This window comes from Ciconia boyciana, chromosome 7, assembly GCF_034638445.1.
Source record: "Ciconia boyciana chromosome 7, ASM3463844v1, whole genome shotgun sequence".
NCBI classification, from domain to species: Eukaryota; Metazoa; Chordata; class Aves; order Ciconiiformes; family Ciconiidae; genus Ciconia; species Ciconia boyciana.
This window is the reverse complement of record NC_132940.1, coordinates 24,544,514-24,563,752: the sequence shown is the minus strand read 5'-3', so window position 1 is coordinate 24,563,752 and position 19,239 is coordinate 24,544,514. Positions and strand designations below refer to the sequence as shown.

General features: G+C 37.5%; 1 protein-coding gene across 1 annotated transcript in view; it reads left to right on the top strand.

Annotated features, from left to right (window-relative positions):
• VAV3 (vav guanine nucleotide exchange factor 3) overlaps window positions 1-19,239 on the top strand; it is a 175,577-nt gene that overhangs the window by 95,316 nt on the left and 61,022 nt on the right. Inside the window, exons 16-18 of the mRNA XM_072867909.1 lie at window positions 6,186-6,287; window positions 8,885-8,985; window positions 17,678-17,700. Of these exons, the coding sequence (XP_072724010.1) occupies window positions 6,186-6,287; window positions 8,885-8,985; window positions 17,678-17,700 (226 nt within the window). The remainder of the gene's footprint in view (window positions 1-6,185; window positions 6,288-8,884; window positions 8,986-17,677; window positions 17,701-19,239) is intronic.

Below are 19,239 nucleotides of genomic sequence, written 5' to 3'. Positions count from 1 at the left end.
CAATTCATTTGTTTAGTCCAATCTGTTGTGAAAGGTACTCTGTATAGTTTTTCTTGTTGGAAACAAACATGAATGTAAGAATGATGATAAAAAATTAAATTGCTGCTATAAGGTAGCCAAATGCCCGTTGTATGCTATCGCTGTTCAGACACATTCTGATCTTAATGTTTTCTCATCAGAGTATGGTTTTGATTAAGTAAGGATATGACAGTAACAAATCTCATCTAAGCTGCTTGATGTTGATGTTGTACACTTTTCATTGCAGTGTGCATCTTGGAAACACTTTAGACCCAAGGTGATCAAAGTTCAGTTTTGTAAAATGAGGTGTAGAACTTAGACTGTTGGATATATCAAGATTGCCAAGGTTCATTGCTTTATTTTGACTTAAGTATTAGTGTTTTGATTGTGACATGTTTGTGTCTTGAGGGTTAAAAATTACTTTAAATTTTTGAACTGTTATCCCAACCGCTATAGAAAACTGTAGCTTAAACTGTTCTTAAACTGTTAAAACTTCTGCTGTGGAGAAGTATTTGTTAAAGGGGAATATTTTATAGGCACAAGGTCAGCAAAAATGGAGTGCTCTGAAGTTTGATGATATCAAGGGCGATTGAATAAGATACCTGGATAACTTTTCTACGCTGAACTCTGCAAACTTTACAGACAAAAGATCTGTTAAGAGATGCAGGATTGATGGAAGAACGTGGTCATTCTGCTCCTTGAACGGTGGCTCCGATGGCTGATGCAGAGACAAGAATTGCGTGTCCAAATGACGAAGGAGACCAGTAAGACAAGCATCTGCAGGTCTCTGGGTTGGTGGTGTAGCAGTGAATTGGTCCCAGTGGGACTAATATTCTGCAAGTAACTTGGAAAGAGAAAGCTCTACTCAAAAGGCTCAGGGGTAGCCCAAGGACGTTGCTGTAGTGACTGGAGTAAATCTGGTTATGGGGATCCAGCACTGTGCAGGAGAGGGCACTCGTGGTTGTCCCTTACAAAAACTCTGCTGCTGAATTGAGGAGAGAATTGGAAAAATTTTCCTAATTACAGATTCACTCTGTTTCTGTATCCTGACATTTTGTCTCTGCTAGAGTGTAGGAGTTAAAACAGCCTGGGGAAAAAGTAGAAGAGAGGAAGGGAAACTACTTTTGACTCCCCACATTCTCTCTCTTATTTTTACAAGCAGTTTTACCATAAAATGAGGAACATGTTCTCTGTCATTACCTCAGATTAAGTATTCCTGGTATATGGGTGAGTTCCTGCTCTGGCCACTCATCAAGATTATTCGACAGCAGAGATGGATAAAACATTTCATTTGTGGTGAGCCTGGGTCACCCCATAGTAGAAGTTGTTGTGGAAGGAGGACTGAGGAACCTATGAGAGATCTTGACTGGTGACTGTTCCACTGTGATGAGGAAGGAACCCAGCTTAAGTCCTAAATTAGATTTTCCTAATGCTAGCCACAGAAATTGCTTCAGTATGTTTGAATTTTTATAACAATCGTGTGGTTTCCTCCTCCCTGCTCCCGGCAAGAAATCCTCCTTCTGAAGAAGAAAATATTCCTAGTATTAAACTTCAAATTAATATTGACCTAATATTCAGTTTTTTCTATGTCTTGGAACATGCCCACAGGTTCAGAAGTAGAAGGGAAAAGAAAATTTGAGAAGGATGAAATGTTCTTTTTACTGTGTTGTGGCAGCTCTGGTCTGTGTTTTCGGTATCAGTGTCAGGCTTGAATGCTGTAACTAAAAGAGCTTCTTTGTGGTTGGACACAACTATGAAAAGTTGTATGCTATGCTGTGACTGCTGTTTTTCCATTGAAGTTATCAGCTTTATTTATTGTATTTAAAAACTCAAAAAATAGTATATGCTATTCAGTGTGAAAGGTTTTGTGGAAAAAAGTTTCCAATGGTCCTTGTGGTATTTGGGCTTGGACAGTCACAGATGAGTTGTGCTTAGTCTCTAGTTCGAAACTTTCGTGTGGTATTGACTTGGGTTATTTTGCATTATTTTTGATTTGTTGAAAAGCAATATATTGAAAACTAAAATATCAAACCCCTAGATTCATTAAGTTTCACACTTTGCATTAAAAGACTTACTACTTGATATATACTGCTACAGTGTATCATCTCAGATTATCTCAGACTTGTCTGATGTGATGTGTAATATGACTGCAGAACTGAATTTGCCATAATGCAGCACCGACTGATCAGGTGCTAGAATGTGCAAGAGTTTTCCTGTCCACAGTTAGCACTGCAATATATATTTTTCTACAAAACTTTCTTTATTGCACCTCTGCATTTACAGCAGATAATACACATTATCTTTTTATTTTTGCTGTAGTTTTTTCTGGTTTTTGTTGTATCGTTAATTATCTTTCTATATTGTGCTTCACTTTATAGTATTCTGTCTTCAGAGTAAGCATATTATTTCTTATTTTACACTGTTATTTTCTACTGCCTTTATCAGAATTATCGATGACTGGAAACTTTGCTTTTGCATAAATGTGAAGGCTTTTTTTTAAGCAGTGATGAAATGCCTTATTGTCCAACATGAATCAGCTGATAACAATGTATCTAAATATTAATATTTTTAATAGACTGTTTCTTTATGAAGAGAATCATGAGATAATGGGTAAAATCCTGATATTTTTTAAATTTGACAGACTCTTAAATTTGAGAATATATTTTGCTGATGTGTAAACTGAAATAAAACACATTACATTTTCCCATTCCTGTTTGACCTCAAATCTGAGATAATTAGGATAAACGATTAGAAATAGAAAGGAAAAGACAAAAGAAAACTTGAATATTGTTCTTCTCAGTCAATGCAATGGCATTGTTCATTTTGAGACAACTGCTTGGAAGTATCTTCTAAGTCTGTACAAAAAGAAAGACTGAGCAGCAGCAGGTTAGGTTTCTTCTCTTGTTGATTCCTGCTCTTTCTGCACAGGATCCTTTGTAATACGCTGAGGCTCTAGTCCCTTCCAGATTCATGTAATCTATGGGCGATGTACTTCAGTGGCGTCTCCTTTGATTCGCTAAACTTTTGTTGTTAGGCATTTTTAGGCTTTTCCTTCTGGGTGATGTGACTCTGGGGAAAAAATTGAGAAAAATTATATCTTTTGAGTGGTGGAAGGAAGGGCTAGCAAAATGTAAAAGGTCCTTTTGGTTTATGAATAGTTGCTGTGTGGCCCTAAAAGAGCTACTCAGGCTCATGTCTTTTAAAAAAGCTATTTTGGAAGACCTTTGTGCTAGCTTGGACTTAGCCAACAAGGAAATACATGAAGTTAGATGGTAGTGAATTGACAGAGAGTATGAAAGATGTGTAGGTGGTGAAGAAAGAACAGGTTTTTAGATAGAGAATTTATTGAAGTAATCATTAGAATCTTACAATCACTAAACTAAAACCTGGTGGGGTTTAAAGAAACTGAGGGATTTACTCTTTATGATACATTTTTATGATCCTTAAGAACTGAGTAGTACTTGGAACCAAACTAGGTCCTCCTGTAGGTAATAGCGGACAAGATAAACTGAAGTTTTCATTATATTCCAAAGTTTGTATTGTATGCTATGTTTTCAGTTTTGTATTCCTCTACTTATGCAAGTAGGACAAATGTATCCAAATTTTAGCATACAGTAGAGAGCTGAATTTGTAAGTCTGTTTATCTGGATAAATCTTCTTTCTTGTTTAGGACATTATAATCCAATAGTTTAGCCCATAGGTGCAATAAAACAACTTATGTTGAAAGAAGGGGGAGGGCCTTGTGACAGCTCTTCTGTGAGGCAACAGCTTCATTCTTTGCCATTTTAGCACTATGCTTTTTTTCCTCTCAAGAATAACTTTTTCTATTAAGGACTGTAAAATGAAACTGAATGGCTTTATAAAATACAAAGAAACTCAAATATTCCTTTTAATGTAAAGAAGAATGAACACAGTGTATCATCTTTGTTCTTTTAATAGGAGGTATATTTTCAGGAGTTCATGTATTTCAGTCTTTGTGGAAGATAGCCTGAGAGAAGAATGGAAGAGAATTTTTACATACAAAAGGAAGTTATATAGTCATATGCTTGTGTTAAACAACTGTCTGTATGAGTTTGTAATTTTTTTTTTCTTTTCATCCACTATGCTTATTACTTCTGAAGATTGATCCTGTTCTAATTAAATGAATGGAATTTTTTCTTTGGTTTGTTCTTGAAAAATGGTCAGGTGGTTAGGATTAATTTGATATGCTTTCAAATGTGATGAGTCTCTGCATGTTAGGCTGATACTTTTGACATGGTTTTGCAAGCTATCCTGGTCTGAACCAAATGGTCAACAAAAAGCAGTTTTTGTTGGGAGTGTAAGTACTGCAACTTGTTCTAGAGAGTTTTCAGGATTGTCCATAGTTAACTGTGTAGCCTAAGAGGTTTTAGCAGCCCCTTGGCAAACGTGTTGTGAAATACAGGCCTCGCTCTGCAGAGTTAGGAGCCCCAAAATAATGCATTTTTTCTCCTGGTTAAAAAAGTTATTTACTTTTTGGAGATTAATTTTATCCCGATACCTGTACCTTCCTGCTGTGAATGGGTAGTATCCACCCCTGTTTTAGTTAGCAGGAATTGTGGTATTGACACCTTGCATATCATAGCAGAAAGAGAGACACTAGTGAGCTAGTTGAAACAGTACTGAGTGTAAGGTTACTCTCAAGCATAAAAGCAAAATCCCATTTGCTTTTTGAGCACAGTTTCATTTTCAGCATGTTGATTTTCAGCAGGCGGATTAGAAGACTGACCTTTCTGACACTAGGTACTTAAACAGATTCTTTGAATGTTTTTTTCATAAGCCTTTTCATTCAGTCCTGGAGAGATTGATGCTTGCATGGTTACCTATATTTATGTTTCTGGCTTTGTGGCCAATTTGTGGCTGGTCTATGTTTTAGTCTAGAAGTTGATTTATAATAGATAAAAATGAAACTTATCTAATAAGTATCTCCAACTTTAATGCATGCATTTGTAATTTTGTGTGTTGGAAAAGCTTCTGGTCTTTCCTTTGAGTGTTGTAGATTCTTGCATTCTTACCCTCAGGATTTTTTTTCTATTTTAATGCCTATGCATCATGCATTCCTATGTTTTTGCTAGAAAAATACCAGAAATTTATGGAATCCTAAGCATTCCAATATAAATAATATTTAAAAATACATTAATCCTTACTATAGATTTTTTTTTTCTTGTCTGATACAGTCTAGCTTTATATTAAATTATGCACCTAGCATTTCAGTGTTACTGGTTTTGACAGTGTTAAGCTGGTTTGGGGATATTGTTGAATAATAAAAAAAAGATAACGAATAAATTGAAATTTCCTGTTCTCCCCCCCCCCCATCTTGGAAATGGGGAAGATGACAGAAAAAAATGAATGGATTACTTAATAAAATTTAAATAGACCTGCAAACAGTCACCAGTGCAAAAGAATGATGAGTGGTTAATTTCTAAATTATAGTCCTGCTTTTAAAAGGGATCAGTAAGGAGGATAAACAAAACACATGTACAGTAATGGACTAGTACTTTGTACATAAATTTGATCTTTGGAAGTAAGTCTGCCAATAGTGTCTTGGTATCTTAGCAGTGTGAATAGTGATCTTCTATTTTATTTGTTAAATTAAGTGTGTGTAGCAACAGCTGTAGGCATTGGGCAACTCATTTAAGAAAGACTAGCCAAACCCCAGTAAATATTTTCTAATTGCTTTTGAAATCACTCATGTTATCCAGTGTATTGCTGCATAATTGTGACCTAACTGTCCCCAATTTGCTCCTGTTTTCAAATGTGGTGATTCTCAGTGTGAGCTGTTCTTCCTTGTACATTCACATAACAAAATATTTGAGAAAGAAAAAGTGAGTGTTCTTTAGGTCCATAAAATGATCCTAGTTACTTGAACAGGAATAAAAAACAGATGATGTTTGTTTTGTTGTATAGTTTTCTAGTTACTGTGACAGCTAAGGTAGCTACAGGGTGTATTTTAAGGACCAGGTCCACGTAATATCATAATTCAGATTTCGTTTCAAGGTGTGTGGTAAGTCTATGTGTCTGGTTCACCTCAGTGAAAAACATTAAAGTGTAAATAAAACTAGTTCGTGGATTCAGATTTCCTGTTGTGAATGCTGCATTATGTTCTAGATTTCATTGGTTTAAAGCAGATTTTCACTTTTTTTTTTTAGGTCAAACATACGGCCAGACTATGCGGATACAAGCTTTCATGAGTTCAAAATGCATACCTTCAGTCGTGTGACGTCTTGCAAAGTCTGTCAGATGCTTCTGAGGTAAGATTTTTAAGTGTGGTGGTTTTTTTTTTTTTTTTTCTCCAAGTGAAATATCTGAGTCAAAGGAGTATGTGGAAATACATGGCTAGCTGGCTAGCTGGTTACCTGTCCAAGACAGACAAGCAATGAAGTAATATGTAGTATTTCTCATTGTATTAGCAAGTTTTTACAATCAAATTTCCAAATATTAGCAGGAGTGCTGTTAAAAGCTCAAAACCTCAAGATGCTCCACATTTATCGGAAGGCTGGTTTATCATGATTCTTGTATGAGAATTGCTTTATTTAATACAGGAGTTCTTATGTAAAAGTAAACGAATGACAATCATCTTGTACAGTTTTGACTACCATGGCTGTTCCACAGGTCCCGTTGCTGTAGACCACCAGTCACAAGAACAGATGGAATGTTTTTTTCAGAATAACAGATGATGATGATGATGCTCATAAATGTTTGATATGGGGAGATTGCTTTGTGAGACAGAAAATAACTGTGAGGCATTAACAGGCATTTCTGAACCAGAGATAAGTAGACAAATTGAAGATAGATGTTGCAAAGCTAGATAAGAAATGCTAGCAGACAACTAATGCTTTCATGAACAAGGATTTGTAAGGCTAACTTAAGCTAAGAAATTTCATGTTTTCTGCCTCTTTCCTCTGAAACACACACATCCTTAGACATCTGTAGTTTCTCATTCATTATTTGAGCTATCTTTTAGGAGCTACCTTGTTTTTTTGTAAATGTGGAATGTCCAGTGGTATAGAGGTATGTATTCAACCTAAATTCCATAGTGTAAGTTGGAGATGCAAAAGCTTTGTAAACTTCGTCCAGTTCAGGTCCTCATGTTGCATATTGTTGATGCTCCGAAAAATGTAGCCACAGCATTTTAGAAAGGGCATTTGAAGTATGGGTAGTGCTTTTGTTAAGCACAGGCATGGAATAAAATAACCTCAGGTATGTTCCTCCCTGTCATGTATTTTTTTCCTTTAGCAACCTTTTTCCTGAACAGTTAGATTGACCTGGATTTTCAGAGATTTTTTCTTTTAGATGATTTTTTTTTCCTCAATGCAATAAGGTCTAAGTGACTATCAGGAGTGGTGCAGACATTCTCAGCTTAGAGGTGGCAGGGCTAATTTCTGAATTTGAAGCAGTATAGTTGAGTCATTGTGTCTCTGTTACTGCACTAACTGCAGTTGCTGAGAAACGGCTGTCTTGCTTTCAGGACACAGCCTGTGTGATGCTGCATTGTGGTGCATAGGCATGCCAATTTGTTTGAAGATAGCTTGGGTATCCCCAAGTGCTACCTTGTGGTATATAGACATGTCCTTGGATATCTAAGTTGTATTGAAAGCCTACTGGACTTAGCCTCATAAAATGCCTAAATCACTTTTTAAAATGGACTGTCATTTTAAGCTTCAAACATAAGCTAACATGTAAATACTTGGAAAAAAAAAATCTGGACCTTAGTGTCTAATCTTTAAGTGGGGATAAAATCCTAGTCTTAGAAGCATCTGTAGTGAAGGATAATGTTATGTCCTATACTTTTATCTAGAGAATCTTGCATTCCTGTGTAGCAATAAGGAAAAAAATAAAAATGGAGGACTGCATTAAAATATTTTTATACTTTCTACTTATTTGTCTTTAAGTTTGTGTACTCCAATACTTAAAAATACTGAGCTTCTGAATTTAATTAAAAAAATATTTCATCACTAAATTGCTGTAGGAAATGGCAGTTGCTGTACATTTTGTTCAGGTTGAACTTGTTCAATCCTGTGTTCCATATGAGAGACCTGATTTTCTTTTGAAGCTGAAGGTGTCATGTTAGACTAGGATGCATAATCACTCCAAACTGGTCAGGATAATCTTGGAGACAGACAAGTCTAGTGTGAAGAGTAAGCAGATACATCGGTAGATGGAACTCATAAAATTGCCTAGAGGTACATGTAAAGAACTGTTTCCCTGTTAGCCATTCAGTGAATTGTACCTAAGAGAAAAGCCATGCACAAATCTGAAAATAAATCAGTTTCCTCAGACTCAAATTCAGATTCCAATTCATTAAGGGGAACTGGAGAACATTTAGAGTAAGGAAAGTGACTCCTTATTTAGCAGCTCTGAATATTAACTAAAGTGTACCTGGATCTTCCCCCCCCCTGCATTTCCAATATAGCCTATAAACTCCTTAATGCTTACATATATATTCGCACTTACAATTCTCTTGAAATGGATCTTATTCTTCATGGTGTCTAGGCAAATTCCTATTGAGATGAAGTGAAGTGTAGATCTGTAGTAGGATAGATCCATAATGGTACAGTTTCAAGTATACTGTGCCAAAGTTGCTTTGGGCTAAATTGAAATGCAGATTGCTATTCTACTAGCAGTCCAGAAGAACTATTTGGTTGTGATTTTTAAATGGCTAGTAGTAACGAAAAGCAGATGAGCTGCTTGTCAGTTGTCACTTTTTCGTGAGCCTTTAAGGACTATCATTATGCAGAACAGCAAATGATTTCTAATACCTTCTTCCTTTGATTTCTAATACCTCTTACTTCCTTTATGCATGGAATTTATCACCTCTAATGTATCACTACCTAATTTTATTTTACAGGGGAACATTTTATCAAGGCTATTTATGTTCTAAGTGTGGAGCTGGAGCACACAAAGAATGTTTAGGAAGATTAGACAATTGTGGCAGAGCTAATTCAGGTGGTAAGTCATTTTTATTGTTAGAATACCATTTTTAATTAGGACATAAAACTTACTAGATATAATTAAGGTTTAATTTACCTCTAATTTGTGTTTATTGTAACATACATACTTCTGAAACTACCATTTATAAGCACAATTAGAATTGCATTTAGAATTCATAGGGATTTTTATTGCTACTAAATTGAAATGTTCGAAAGCAGGAGAGAACTGTTATAGGTCAAACCCAATTTCTTTGTCAATGTCGTATAGAACGAGGAATTGCTCTTGTTTTAATCGTAGACTGCTCATGTAACACCTACTGTATGGCATATCATCTGTCATCCTTGTGGTTCTCCCTTTATGTCTATGTCAATTTTCATACTTTATTCTCAGCTCCCAAAGCTGGCTGTTTGTGTTGCCTCAGCTTCCTCTTTCATCTCTTTGGTTTCCATGGTTTCTGTCCACTCACAGTATTCACAAAAAGGTGATTGATGGCTCTCTACTTCCCACATCTAAGGATCATTTTTTCCTCTTCTTTTAATCGATTGCTGTACTCTGTGAGTTTCTTCCCTGGCCATTGTCACTTTGCACTTCCCCTATTATTCTTCTGCTCTTTGGGACCTTAAGGACTCCTTTGACTTCAGCTACCATTTGGTCTCCCTCAGATGACTCCAAATTTGACCTCTTCCCCTTCTGCTCATTATTGTATCTGTAATTCTCTCTCTGACATCCTCTGGATCTCCCGCTGCTAATGCCAAATGTTAGCTCTCATCATTTGTCCCCCTTCCCCTTCCTCTTCCCCTTCCCCTCTGCAATTGGTGGCAGTGAGTTTGTTCCACTCCAGCCAGCTAGTCCAGTAACCATAGTGCTGTTTTTGACTCTTCCCTCTGTCCAGGTTCTTAACTATTACTTTCTTATTTCTAGAGATTATTTGGTGCTGATGGGGGGGACAACTGACAAACACACCCCCACCCGAATTTCCCTCCCCACTAATACATTTGAATTGTTTGAGTGTGTTTGAAAGAGAAAAGCCATTGGAACACATGATGATTTCTGGAAAGTGTAGTTGTATATGTTGGGGAAGTTTCTAATTAATTGTTTTTCTCACTTCTCTAAAACCTGTACATTCATTCCAAAATTATTTCATAATAGTTCATGAAGTTTCTCATGTCTCGTGTATCTCACGTAAGCTACTGCAACCTCCTCCCATTGGGTTATTTTCTTCTTGACATTACTATCTACAATCTTTGCAAAATGCTGTTGCAGAGATAATCTCTCTCCCACTGCTTGAATTACATCATGACTTCATCTGCTGCTCTTTACTAAGCTGCTGCTTCAAGATCTTGGTTCTAGCTTTTTGTTTCTTTCAAAATTGTATAAGCTTGTTTCTGTCTTTGTCCCTGTTTGTGTTACTTCCTGACTTCTACTTGGCTGTTGGCTCACTGTGCTGTTTGCCTGCTTCATTCCTTCATGAAATCATCAGGATAGCAGATACCAACTTCTGCTGCAGTCAGTGAACTTTGTTGTCTCAGTTGCTTTCCTGTATTGGAGATCTTCCATGCTGTCCTCCAAGTCTGGACTTTTTAAAAAATAATCTTTTGTAGATCTGAAAGCCATACAAGAAATCACAGTATTTTTCATTGAAATCCTTTTTGGAACACATGTTTTTCATAGAACCTCCTACGGATATTGTAAAGAAAATAAATATTTAAAATTATATTATAAATTGAATATTTTAAAGCAATTACATTTAAATTAATAGAGTGGGAAAACAAACACATACTGTTCTTCACAGGAGAGCTATCTTCTCTGGTATAAACCACCCCAAATTCTACTTTTTTCTTTCTTTTGCATCTTCCGATTTAATATCTTTTTTTATTTTAATTGGGTAGCTGGCACCCCAGGAGGCAGGAGCTTGTCTTTCTGTTCCTCTGTAAAGATCTGTGGACACATATGGTGCAATATGTATCAATAAGAATGACCATATATGCCTAGATAACACAAGGTCTGCTTTCTTGCAGTTTTCCTGTGTATATACTTAAGTAATGCTGTGCACTTGCTAGAGGGAACAAAATAAAGAAAAAAATCATATTTCTTCTTCTTTGTAAGTGGGATAAATTATCATTTTACAGCTTCAAAGGAGCAGAACGTTATTTTGGATTTTACTTTAAATCATTGCCCTGATTTTTGTAAAATTATATTTTACTGAGTCTTTTTTTAGTGAAGTTGGAAGCAACTGGATTGTTAAGATACTGTTTTGTGTTACATGTTTAACTTACATCCAGGTGTTCTGCTCTCTGTCCTCTCTTCAAACTTCTCTTTCTCTTTTCAGTCTATTTTTCTTCTCCGCAAAGGCTCCTAGATTTCTGTAGCTCTAGTGCAAGCTAGAAGAGTTGTGTATCTTCCACCTGCTCATGAGGCAGAATGACAGGAGGTGCTAGGCTGTGGCTTCCTTACAGCCTGCTCTGAGAGTTGATCATAGCTGCAGAAACAAACTCTAAATTACAGTTCTTGCCATGTTCCCCCTTGCTCTGTGAATGAATGAGTATGGAAAGGACAAATGGTTTTGCCCGCTTTGCTGAAAATGTGTCCTCTCTCCACCTGATGAGGAACTTTGGCCAATGAGTAGCAAGGGAAATCTTGAGATTTTTCTCTCCTGTTTTCCATTTGTACTCTTATTTGCCTTTTTAAAGGAAGAAGTGTTAATTGAGCAGTGCTACCCATTCATAATGTGCACAGAGTAAAGAAAGGTTGAAGGAGGGCCTTTACCAGTTCCTGCTTCCCTGTATGGTCCAGAAGGGGATGGGACAATTCAGACTCTTCTAAATACTGGTTTGTCCAACTTGAGTATGAATGATATTCCGGAGCGATGTTTTCACTTTTCCAGAGCTATGCTGAGAAGTAAGGTCTCCCATAAGTTATCTGCCATGCCTGCTAAGTTATGAAATGTTATTAAAGGAATGCAGACACAAAGATACCATGTAAAATTCAACATTTTCAGGGCATTTTGTGGAAAAAGTATGCTCTACATGCACAAAATTCTAACATAGTTTTAATTTTGAAGCTTTTCCTTTTGAAATCTTTAGAGAAATTAATTTATGATAAATTTAATTTTTCTAGTAGTGTCATTTGCTGCTCCTGTGGGAAATTAGCAAAGGTAGCCTGAGAGTGCTATTAGATAAGAAATTGTGGAGCATAGTCGGAATGCTTCAATAGTAGCAAAATGCCTGGAACATTTATTGTATCGCTATGTATTTCTTTTGTTTCTAGGGGACTATTACAGCCTTTTTCACAGGGTATAATGGACATGAAACACAATCATCCTTTTAGGAAACTGGACATTATTATTCCCCAGTCATGTGGTATTAGTTACGGCCACAGACATGGAATATATGTATATCCCATGATATATGTGTGGTCTGTTTAATCTGGTCTTCTGTCATTCTGCCAATGGTTGATTCTAGATGCTTCCCAGGAAAGTGCAAATCCTCTGTGTGGTAGACAATGCCCAGGAATGATGCTACTTTCTTAATCTTGTTAAATTTTCTTTTATCTTTTTGGTGTTATAAGAGTTTTTACATCTTGTTAATGCTTTTGCATAGTTTCCCTATTTTTTTTGATAGAAATATCTGACTGTGTTTCAGAAGTTTTGGAACAGTGAGTTCTGTAGAGTTTTTGTTTGGCTTTTGTTTTTTGGTTTGTTTTTTTTTTCCTAGGTTGCATATCTTATCCTGGTTATGTTTGACCTTTTTACCTTTTTCATTTAACACGTGACTTTGTGGGGTTTTGTGAGAAGAGTCAATGGAAGTCTTGACTGACTGCTTCTATACGATAAATTATTTTATAACTTCTCATGACCTCTTATAAGTATACTCTCTGAACTGATTAGTCTTACATTTTTAAAATTATCTCTTAATAAGTGGAACCTTTTCTATGTCTTAAATAGTTTTCATTCCCATTCTGTAGACCTCTTTTATTTCTAGAGGTCTATTTGAAAAGAGGTGATCAGAATTCAAAACACTGCAATGAGAATATACCATTAGGTTTCTTAAAGGCATTTGAATTTTCCTGAGCATTTTCTGGTTTTGTACAGTTTAAGATTTTAGACCACTGAGCAGATGTTTTTGCTAGGCTTTCTGAAATGATACTTAGAACCTCCCTGAGTGGATTAAATCTTTTTGTGTTTCATTCCAAGTCACGGTTTGTGAAAATTCAAGAGACATCCAAAGATACATGAAACCTTTAGAATGACAAATTTAATGTGTCAGATTTAGATGACACACTTATGAGAGAAACATTGACAAAATCTGAAGATAAATTGCTGTGTGTCATGCTATGCCTTATACACAAGCATATGCCAACTCTTCAGATGTTTTGCTTCAAAGAAGGCCAGTTCAACAGACTGTAGAAGTTGCAGCAATAAAAGACGCAGAGTTAATCAGTTGAATTAATAAATAGAACAAAATGTCTGCATTTAGCCCTTCGTTTTTTTTGTAATTGTTCCTGCCCTTGTTGCTGTAAATCGGCAGTGCTGGTTGGAAGTCTTCTGTGCTCATTTCTGTCATTACTGATTTAACCTTTTTTCCCCTGAAATGCTGCCCTGTACATGCTCAATTAGTCCTCTGCATTTTCATATATTTTACTTTTATGTCCTATCACTTAATTTTTCTGTGACTTGAAACCCTTCATGCGCCTTCTTTTTTGCTAATGTTGTGATGAACTCCTTCAAGTCTGATTGTGCAGTCTTAAACACAAGGCCTTATGAAATCCTTAAACACAAGGATTACAAAATGGATGCACGTATTTCTCTGACAGGGGCCATTTATAAGGACATATGTTGTTGTTTTCTCCAGTGGCTGATGTGGAGGTCTCCTGTTCCCTTTCTACCTCTTCTGGCTTCTCAACTGCACTCCTATGCCTTATTTTAAGGCACAGGACAATTTTACTTATCTGGTGATGCTCTCCCACTAGTTGGAAGGGTTTATATTTGGGAATGGTTAAGAGTGGGACCTTTCGTAAGTGAGCATGAGTAAGACACACCTTTAGTAGACAAGGGGAGAAGCTGTCTCCCTCTTTATTCCTGCTTTCATTGTACAGGTTGTTCTGTGGCCCTTGCAATTTCTGCGGTATCACTCTGCCCAGAACATACTGCAGAACGCCAGTCTGTTTCCTAGTCTAAACCAGCAGAATTAACAATCCATTTCTATTGCCAAACTGGAATTTTTCCAAGTCCATGCAATTATATTGAATTAAGTATTCTCAGGCAAATGTTTGCTGGTTCCACAGACTATTGAATATTTCAATTAGATGAACCTCCAATAATGGTTCTGGAATCTGAAAATGTTTTGAATGTTTTAGATATGGTGCCAAACCCACAAAATTTTCTTCTTTATATCACTGTTCCCAGGGAATGTTAGAAGCATCTCTCATCAGGGCATAATAACTGGGCATTTTTGTAGTAATTTTTAGTTAACTTATGCATGATTCCTTTCTCCTTCAGATAATTCCATTTGAAAAAGTACCACGTTTCCTTAGGTGGAAAAGAAATTTCTTCAACTGTATGATGAACTTGAAAGAAAATGTTACCATATGAATGGGTTAAGTTTAGAGTTGCTTTCATATGGTAATGTGTATGCCCAATAATATAGCCCATGCTGTTTATGTAATAATTGCTTGCTACAGCACATTAGAGATTATTCATAAAAAGCGTGTGTTTTGGCATCTAAAAAGAACCAGTAGCTTTCACTGTTTACCTTTTTGCTGGCTTGATCAATAGTTGCAAAATTGCTGGCTCTCCTCCAAACCTACCATGTCAACAGCACTGACAAGTAAATGCTCAAATCCCAGAATGTTCATTGGAGTTATGCCACTTTTTATTTAACTGCAACAAAGGTTGAGCTGTATTGTTTAACTAACCATCCTTGCTCAACCTGAACAAAAGTCACTTAGGGGGCTTGATATTTTGTGCAGAGTCCTACACTGTGGTACTTCTAGATCACGATTTGCTTTTCTTCAGATTATGCAATGACTGGCTAAATGACTGGAAAGGAGCAGGTAGTCCCACAACTCCTTCAAGTGGCTTACTTTATAGTTCCTGCATTTTAAATATTTTGAATTTTCTTTTAAAATAGGAGGGTGAGTAGTTTACTACATATCCTTTTTATTTACTCTTCATTTAGTTAGCACATAAATCCAGCTGCGCTGTTGCATCCCTGAGGAGCAGCTTATTCCCATTTTCCGATCTGTGCTCCCTCACTTATCGAGGCCAGCTGCTGCTCCTGTTGCTTTTGTAGTAAAATATAACTATCAAAATGTGACCCAATGGTATCATGGCCTCAGTGAATAAAAAAACCCCTAAAAATTGTACTGAACTATGGTAGTAAAAGTAGTAGTTTGCTGTCAGAACTGAGAACTCGCTCACTTGATAATTTCATTGGCACATTGGTGATGAGCAGGAACTTGAATTAAAATTGTCATGTGTAAAATATCTGCTGGTGGATATCCTCAGACATTAATTTTTTTCTAAAAATAGAAATAAATAGAAATGAGGTTTTTTTGTTCTTATACTTGTGTAACATTTGGAAAAAAGATCTCTCACAAGGAAGCAATTCACATAATTCAATACAGAATATTCTGAAATACAGGAATATTTAAACTGTAATGAAATAACAAGACAAGCATAAGTCTTATTTTTTGAATAGGCTTTTATGTGGATATACAGATACTGGATATTTTTCTGTTCCTGAATTGTTAATAATGAAGTCACAAATGGTATTTCGGTGTGTGAGTGTTGGCAAAGTTTTGGGCTTTCTTTTTAATCCAATCCCCCCACCTCCCTTTTAATGAAATTTATTTTATGCAAGTTATCAGGAGTATTTATTACCTTCCTGTGTGGTAATTTCTTGAATCCAATTATTGAAAGTTGATCAATGACTTTCTTAATTATTTATTATGAAAAGTGTTGGGGTGCTGCAATTACCAAATGGAACTCATTCATCTAGTTGGGTTTGGGATATTTTGTAGAGGTAAAAATAATATTCAACAGCAACCATTAAAAATCAGATTCATTTATTCCCACTGGAGAATAGAATGACATTGCCATTTCATTTTTTTGATAAGAGATCTGCAGAACTAAATATAGGCCATTTAAAAAAAAAAAAAAAAAAAAAAGAAAAACCATAAGTCTGGATTTGAAGTTTTGGCCCCCCGCAAGTACTTACCTAAATGACTTCCCTTCATTTGAAATAATTTATAATGCTGAGACGAAACATTCCAAAAAGGTGATTTTATTCAGATTTTGGCAAAAATTCTGAGAGGCATCTCAAATTGCAAAGTAAATACCAAAATTATATTGAATTTCAGCAGCACTTAAGCAACTAATTCCCTCGGGCTCCTTAGAAAACCTCAGTAGTCTACCTACATCTCCTCCTTTGGGGCGGGCTTATTTTTCTTCTCTTTGCTCACTATACAAATGCAAATTAATACTTTTGGAAAGGTTATAATCATAAAAATGTTTTCTGTGGATGACAAGACGATGCATCTTTGGCGCACTGTATGAAAGAGGAAACGGTGACTGAAAGCGTACGTGAGAAGAGAGCTCTGCCAGTGGTAAACAGGCTGTGCCTCCCTGGCCCGGCCCAGAGTCCTCAGCTGGTGTGCTTGGTCTCGGCATGCCTTATCATCTTTGCATAAAATGCTAGAAAGCCAAAGATTTTTTTTCCCACGCTTTACTATGTAATATAATTTTTTTAGCAGAACAAAATCTACTTGCAGGTAAAGCTTTTTAGTTGATTTACTGTGAATATCCTTACTGTTTACAAGATATTACAGTAAAAGTTTTCAAATGTGATGAAGTACAGACCAGGCACATGCAGTTTGTGCTTTGCCTCAACAGCATGTGCAGTCCTAGAGAGCGCACACAGGTAAATACAGCTGTGTGTGCTTTGATAAGGCCCCGAACCAAAAGCTAGAGTACACCCAAATACCTGTTATCAGATCAGACGTTCAAAGAAAAATGTAAAAAAAATACCCCTTTTTGTGTCATTTGTGATGTGTGGTGGTGTGTGCATGCAAAAGTGTTATTGTCTTGATGCAGTCCTGATCACCCACAGGACTTTATTTTTTTCCTCATTTTTAAATAGTACAAGAAAATTCATAGCAGAAGAGGCAGATAAACCACCAATGGCTTCAGAGTCTGTGGTATACTAATGCAGTGCTGAATTGAACTCAAAGACACGAAATATAGAAAATTTTGAAGCTAAAGGTATACATCTTGTTGTGATATTTGTTGGCATGCTGTGAAAAGACAGAGACAAGAAAAGGTGTAAACTCGGCTTGCAATGAAGAACTGTAGCTTTTGAATTCCTAACGAGTCAACATTTATAAAGTGTTTTTGAAGCGCTCTAAAAGCTTATAAAGCTTAGTGGAGCAGAGTGCCATGCCACTGCTGGGAAGTGCAGCGTAAGTTGCAGCAAGGAGCCTTTCCTAGCTGGCTCGGCGCAGCCCAGCAGGACCAATGGGCGGGGAGGAGAGCGCAGCGGGGTTTGCACAACAGGACCTGGCGCAGCCCCGGCTGCTGGGCGGCTGCAGGTTTCAGGTAGCAAAAGAAGGCAGCAGTGTTTTCTCTAATGCAACACAGCACAGGCTGAGATTGCTGTATAAAAAGCGTACAATTTACAATCGCCAATAATGCCAATTTTTACTTATGTTTCAGAACACGGGAACCTGAAACATGAGGTAAGGATTAGTTTTCCTTTGCATGTGCTATTTGTTTTGTCGGTGACATAAGAGCTCCTTATTTACTTTGTGTATATGCTGTTGGAGCAGGTATGTTTTGCTTGGGCGTTTAACAACAGATTTCTTTAGAGTTGTGGAAAACAGAAGTTGTCTAAGAAACAAGGTATTTGAAATTAAATATAAATGTATTCTGTTCAAAGTGTGAGTCAATTTTCAGTTGATATGGCTTAATGCCAAGAGCACTGGGAAGGGGTGGAGATGTGTTTTTTAAGTTACAGGTAAAAAACATACAATGCCTCACAGCTGATGTCTAGATCCTTACAGTTGCTAGACCAAATCTGGCAGTAGAGTTAAAAGTAATCTTTTCTTTTTTTAATGCTAGCGAGTCTTGCTGGAGTAACATGCTAGTGTACCAGTCTCTGCCACATCAGACTGCTGGGCGATGAAGGATCGGCAAGGCAGTGTTTGCCTCTTCATGTAACAAAACTTTAGTTGCAGAGCTGTCCAGTGGTTATGGAGTTTATATAATCTGGGGAGAATGGTAAAATGGGCCCGGTGCAGAGGAGCTACTGTGGTGCACATAGTGTACCTTGCCGTCAGCCCAAGAAGGCTGCAAGCTACCCGGGGTTATTTTCTCGCCAGCTCCTGGTGCCTTTCCACTGAAGTACAGGAAGGCATGGCAATTGGGTTTTGTCTGCCAGTTCTGACAAGAGAGAGGCAGCACTTTAAATGTAGAGTATAATAGTTTCTAGCATCTATTTTAGATCAGAAGTTTATGGTAATTTAACTGCTTAAATGACACGCTGGTTATGAACAACGTATGAGCGTGTACGTTACTTCTCTCCATAACCATGTATGTGTTTGGTGCTATCACTAAAATGGGTAGTGGAATTGGAAGGATGTTATTGCTGACATGACTGGTGCAGGGCTGACCACGTCCGTGCTCTCTGATGTTTGAGCTGGTTTGGCGTCACTGTGACCCCAGACGGCGGCGGGGGCCAGGTGAGGGGAGCCCCGGCACGCTCTGGCGAGCTCTTTGGCTGTGGGCCTCAGGCCGCAGCAGCGGGCACCGGCTTCCTGGGGGCCCGGCAGGGGAAGGGCAAGGTGGCCCGGGGGAACTCCGGGTGAGGAGAGGGCTGTGCTACCGCTGACTGTGTCTGTGCCCAAGATGCTGCCACCCGTCCGCTCTCCTCGCTGCTCCCTCAGCCGTGCCTCCTGCCACGTGCTGCCTGGCTTTTCACGTCTCTACCCAGAAATACCCGCTAAGTAAGGGTACTCTGAAATAGGGAAACTACAGCACGGTCCCTTTGCCTAACAGCCTCCCAGTACTGCAGCGGACAGGCAGCGCTGGGGAGCCATAAACAGATTGCTTACTGGCCCTTGTGGAGAAGGTTGCCAGACTCAGTAAAGATAACTGTGGCAAACATACTGTGGCTGGATGAAGAAAATATGTATACTGGTTGTATCTAATCCCTCCTGCTCCTCGGCTTCTCACCCTCTAGCTTGATTCAAAATCTTTGTGAGGAAAAAATGGCTTCC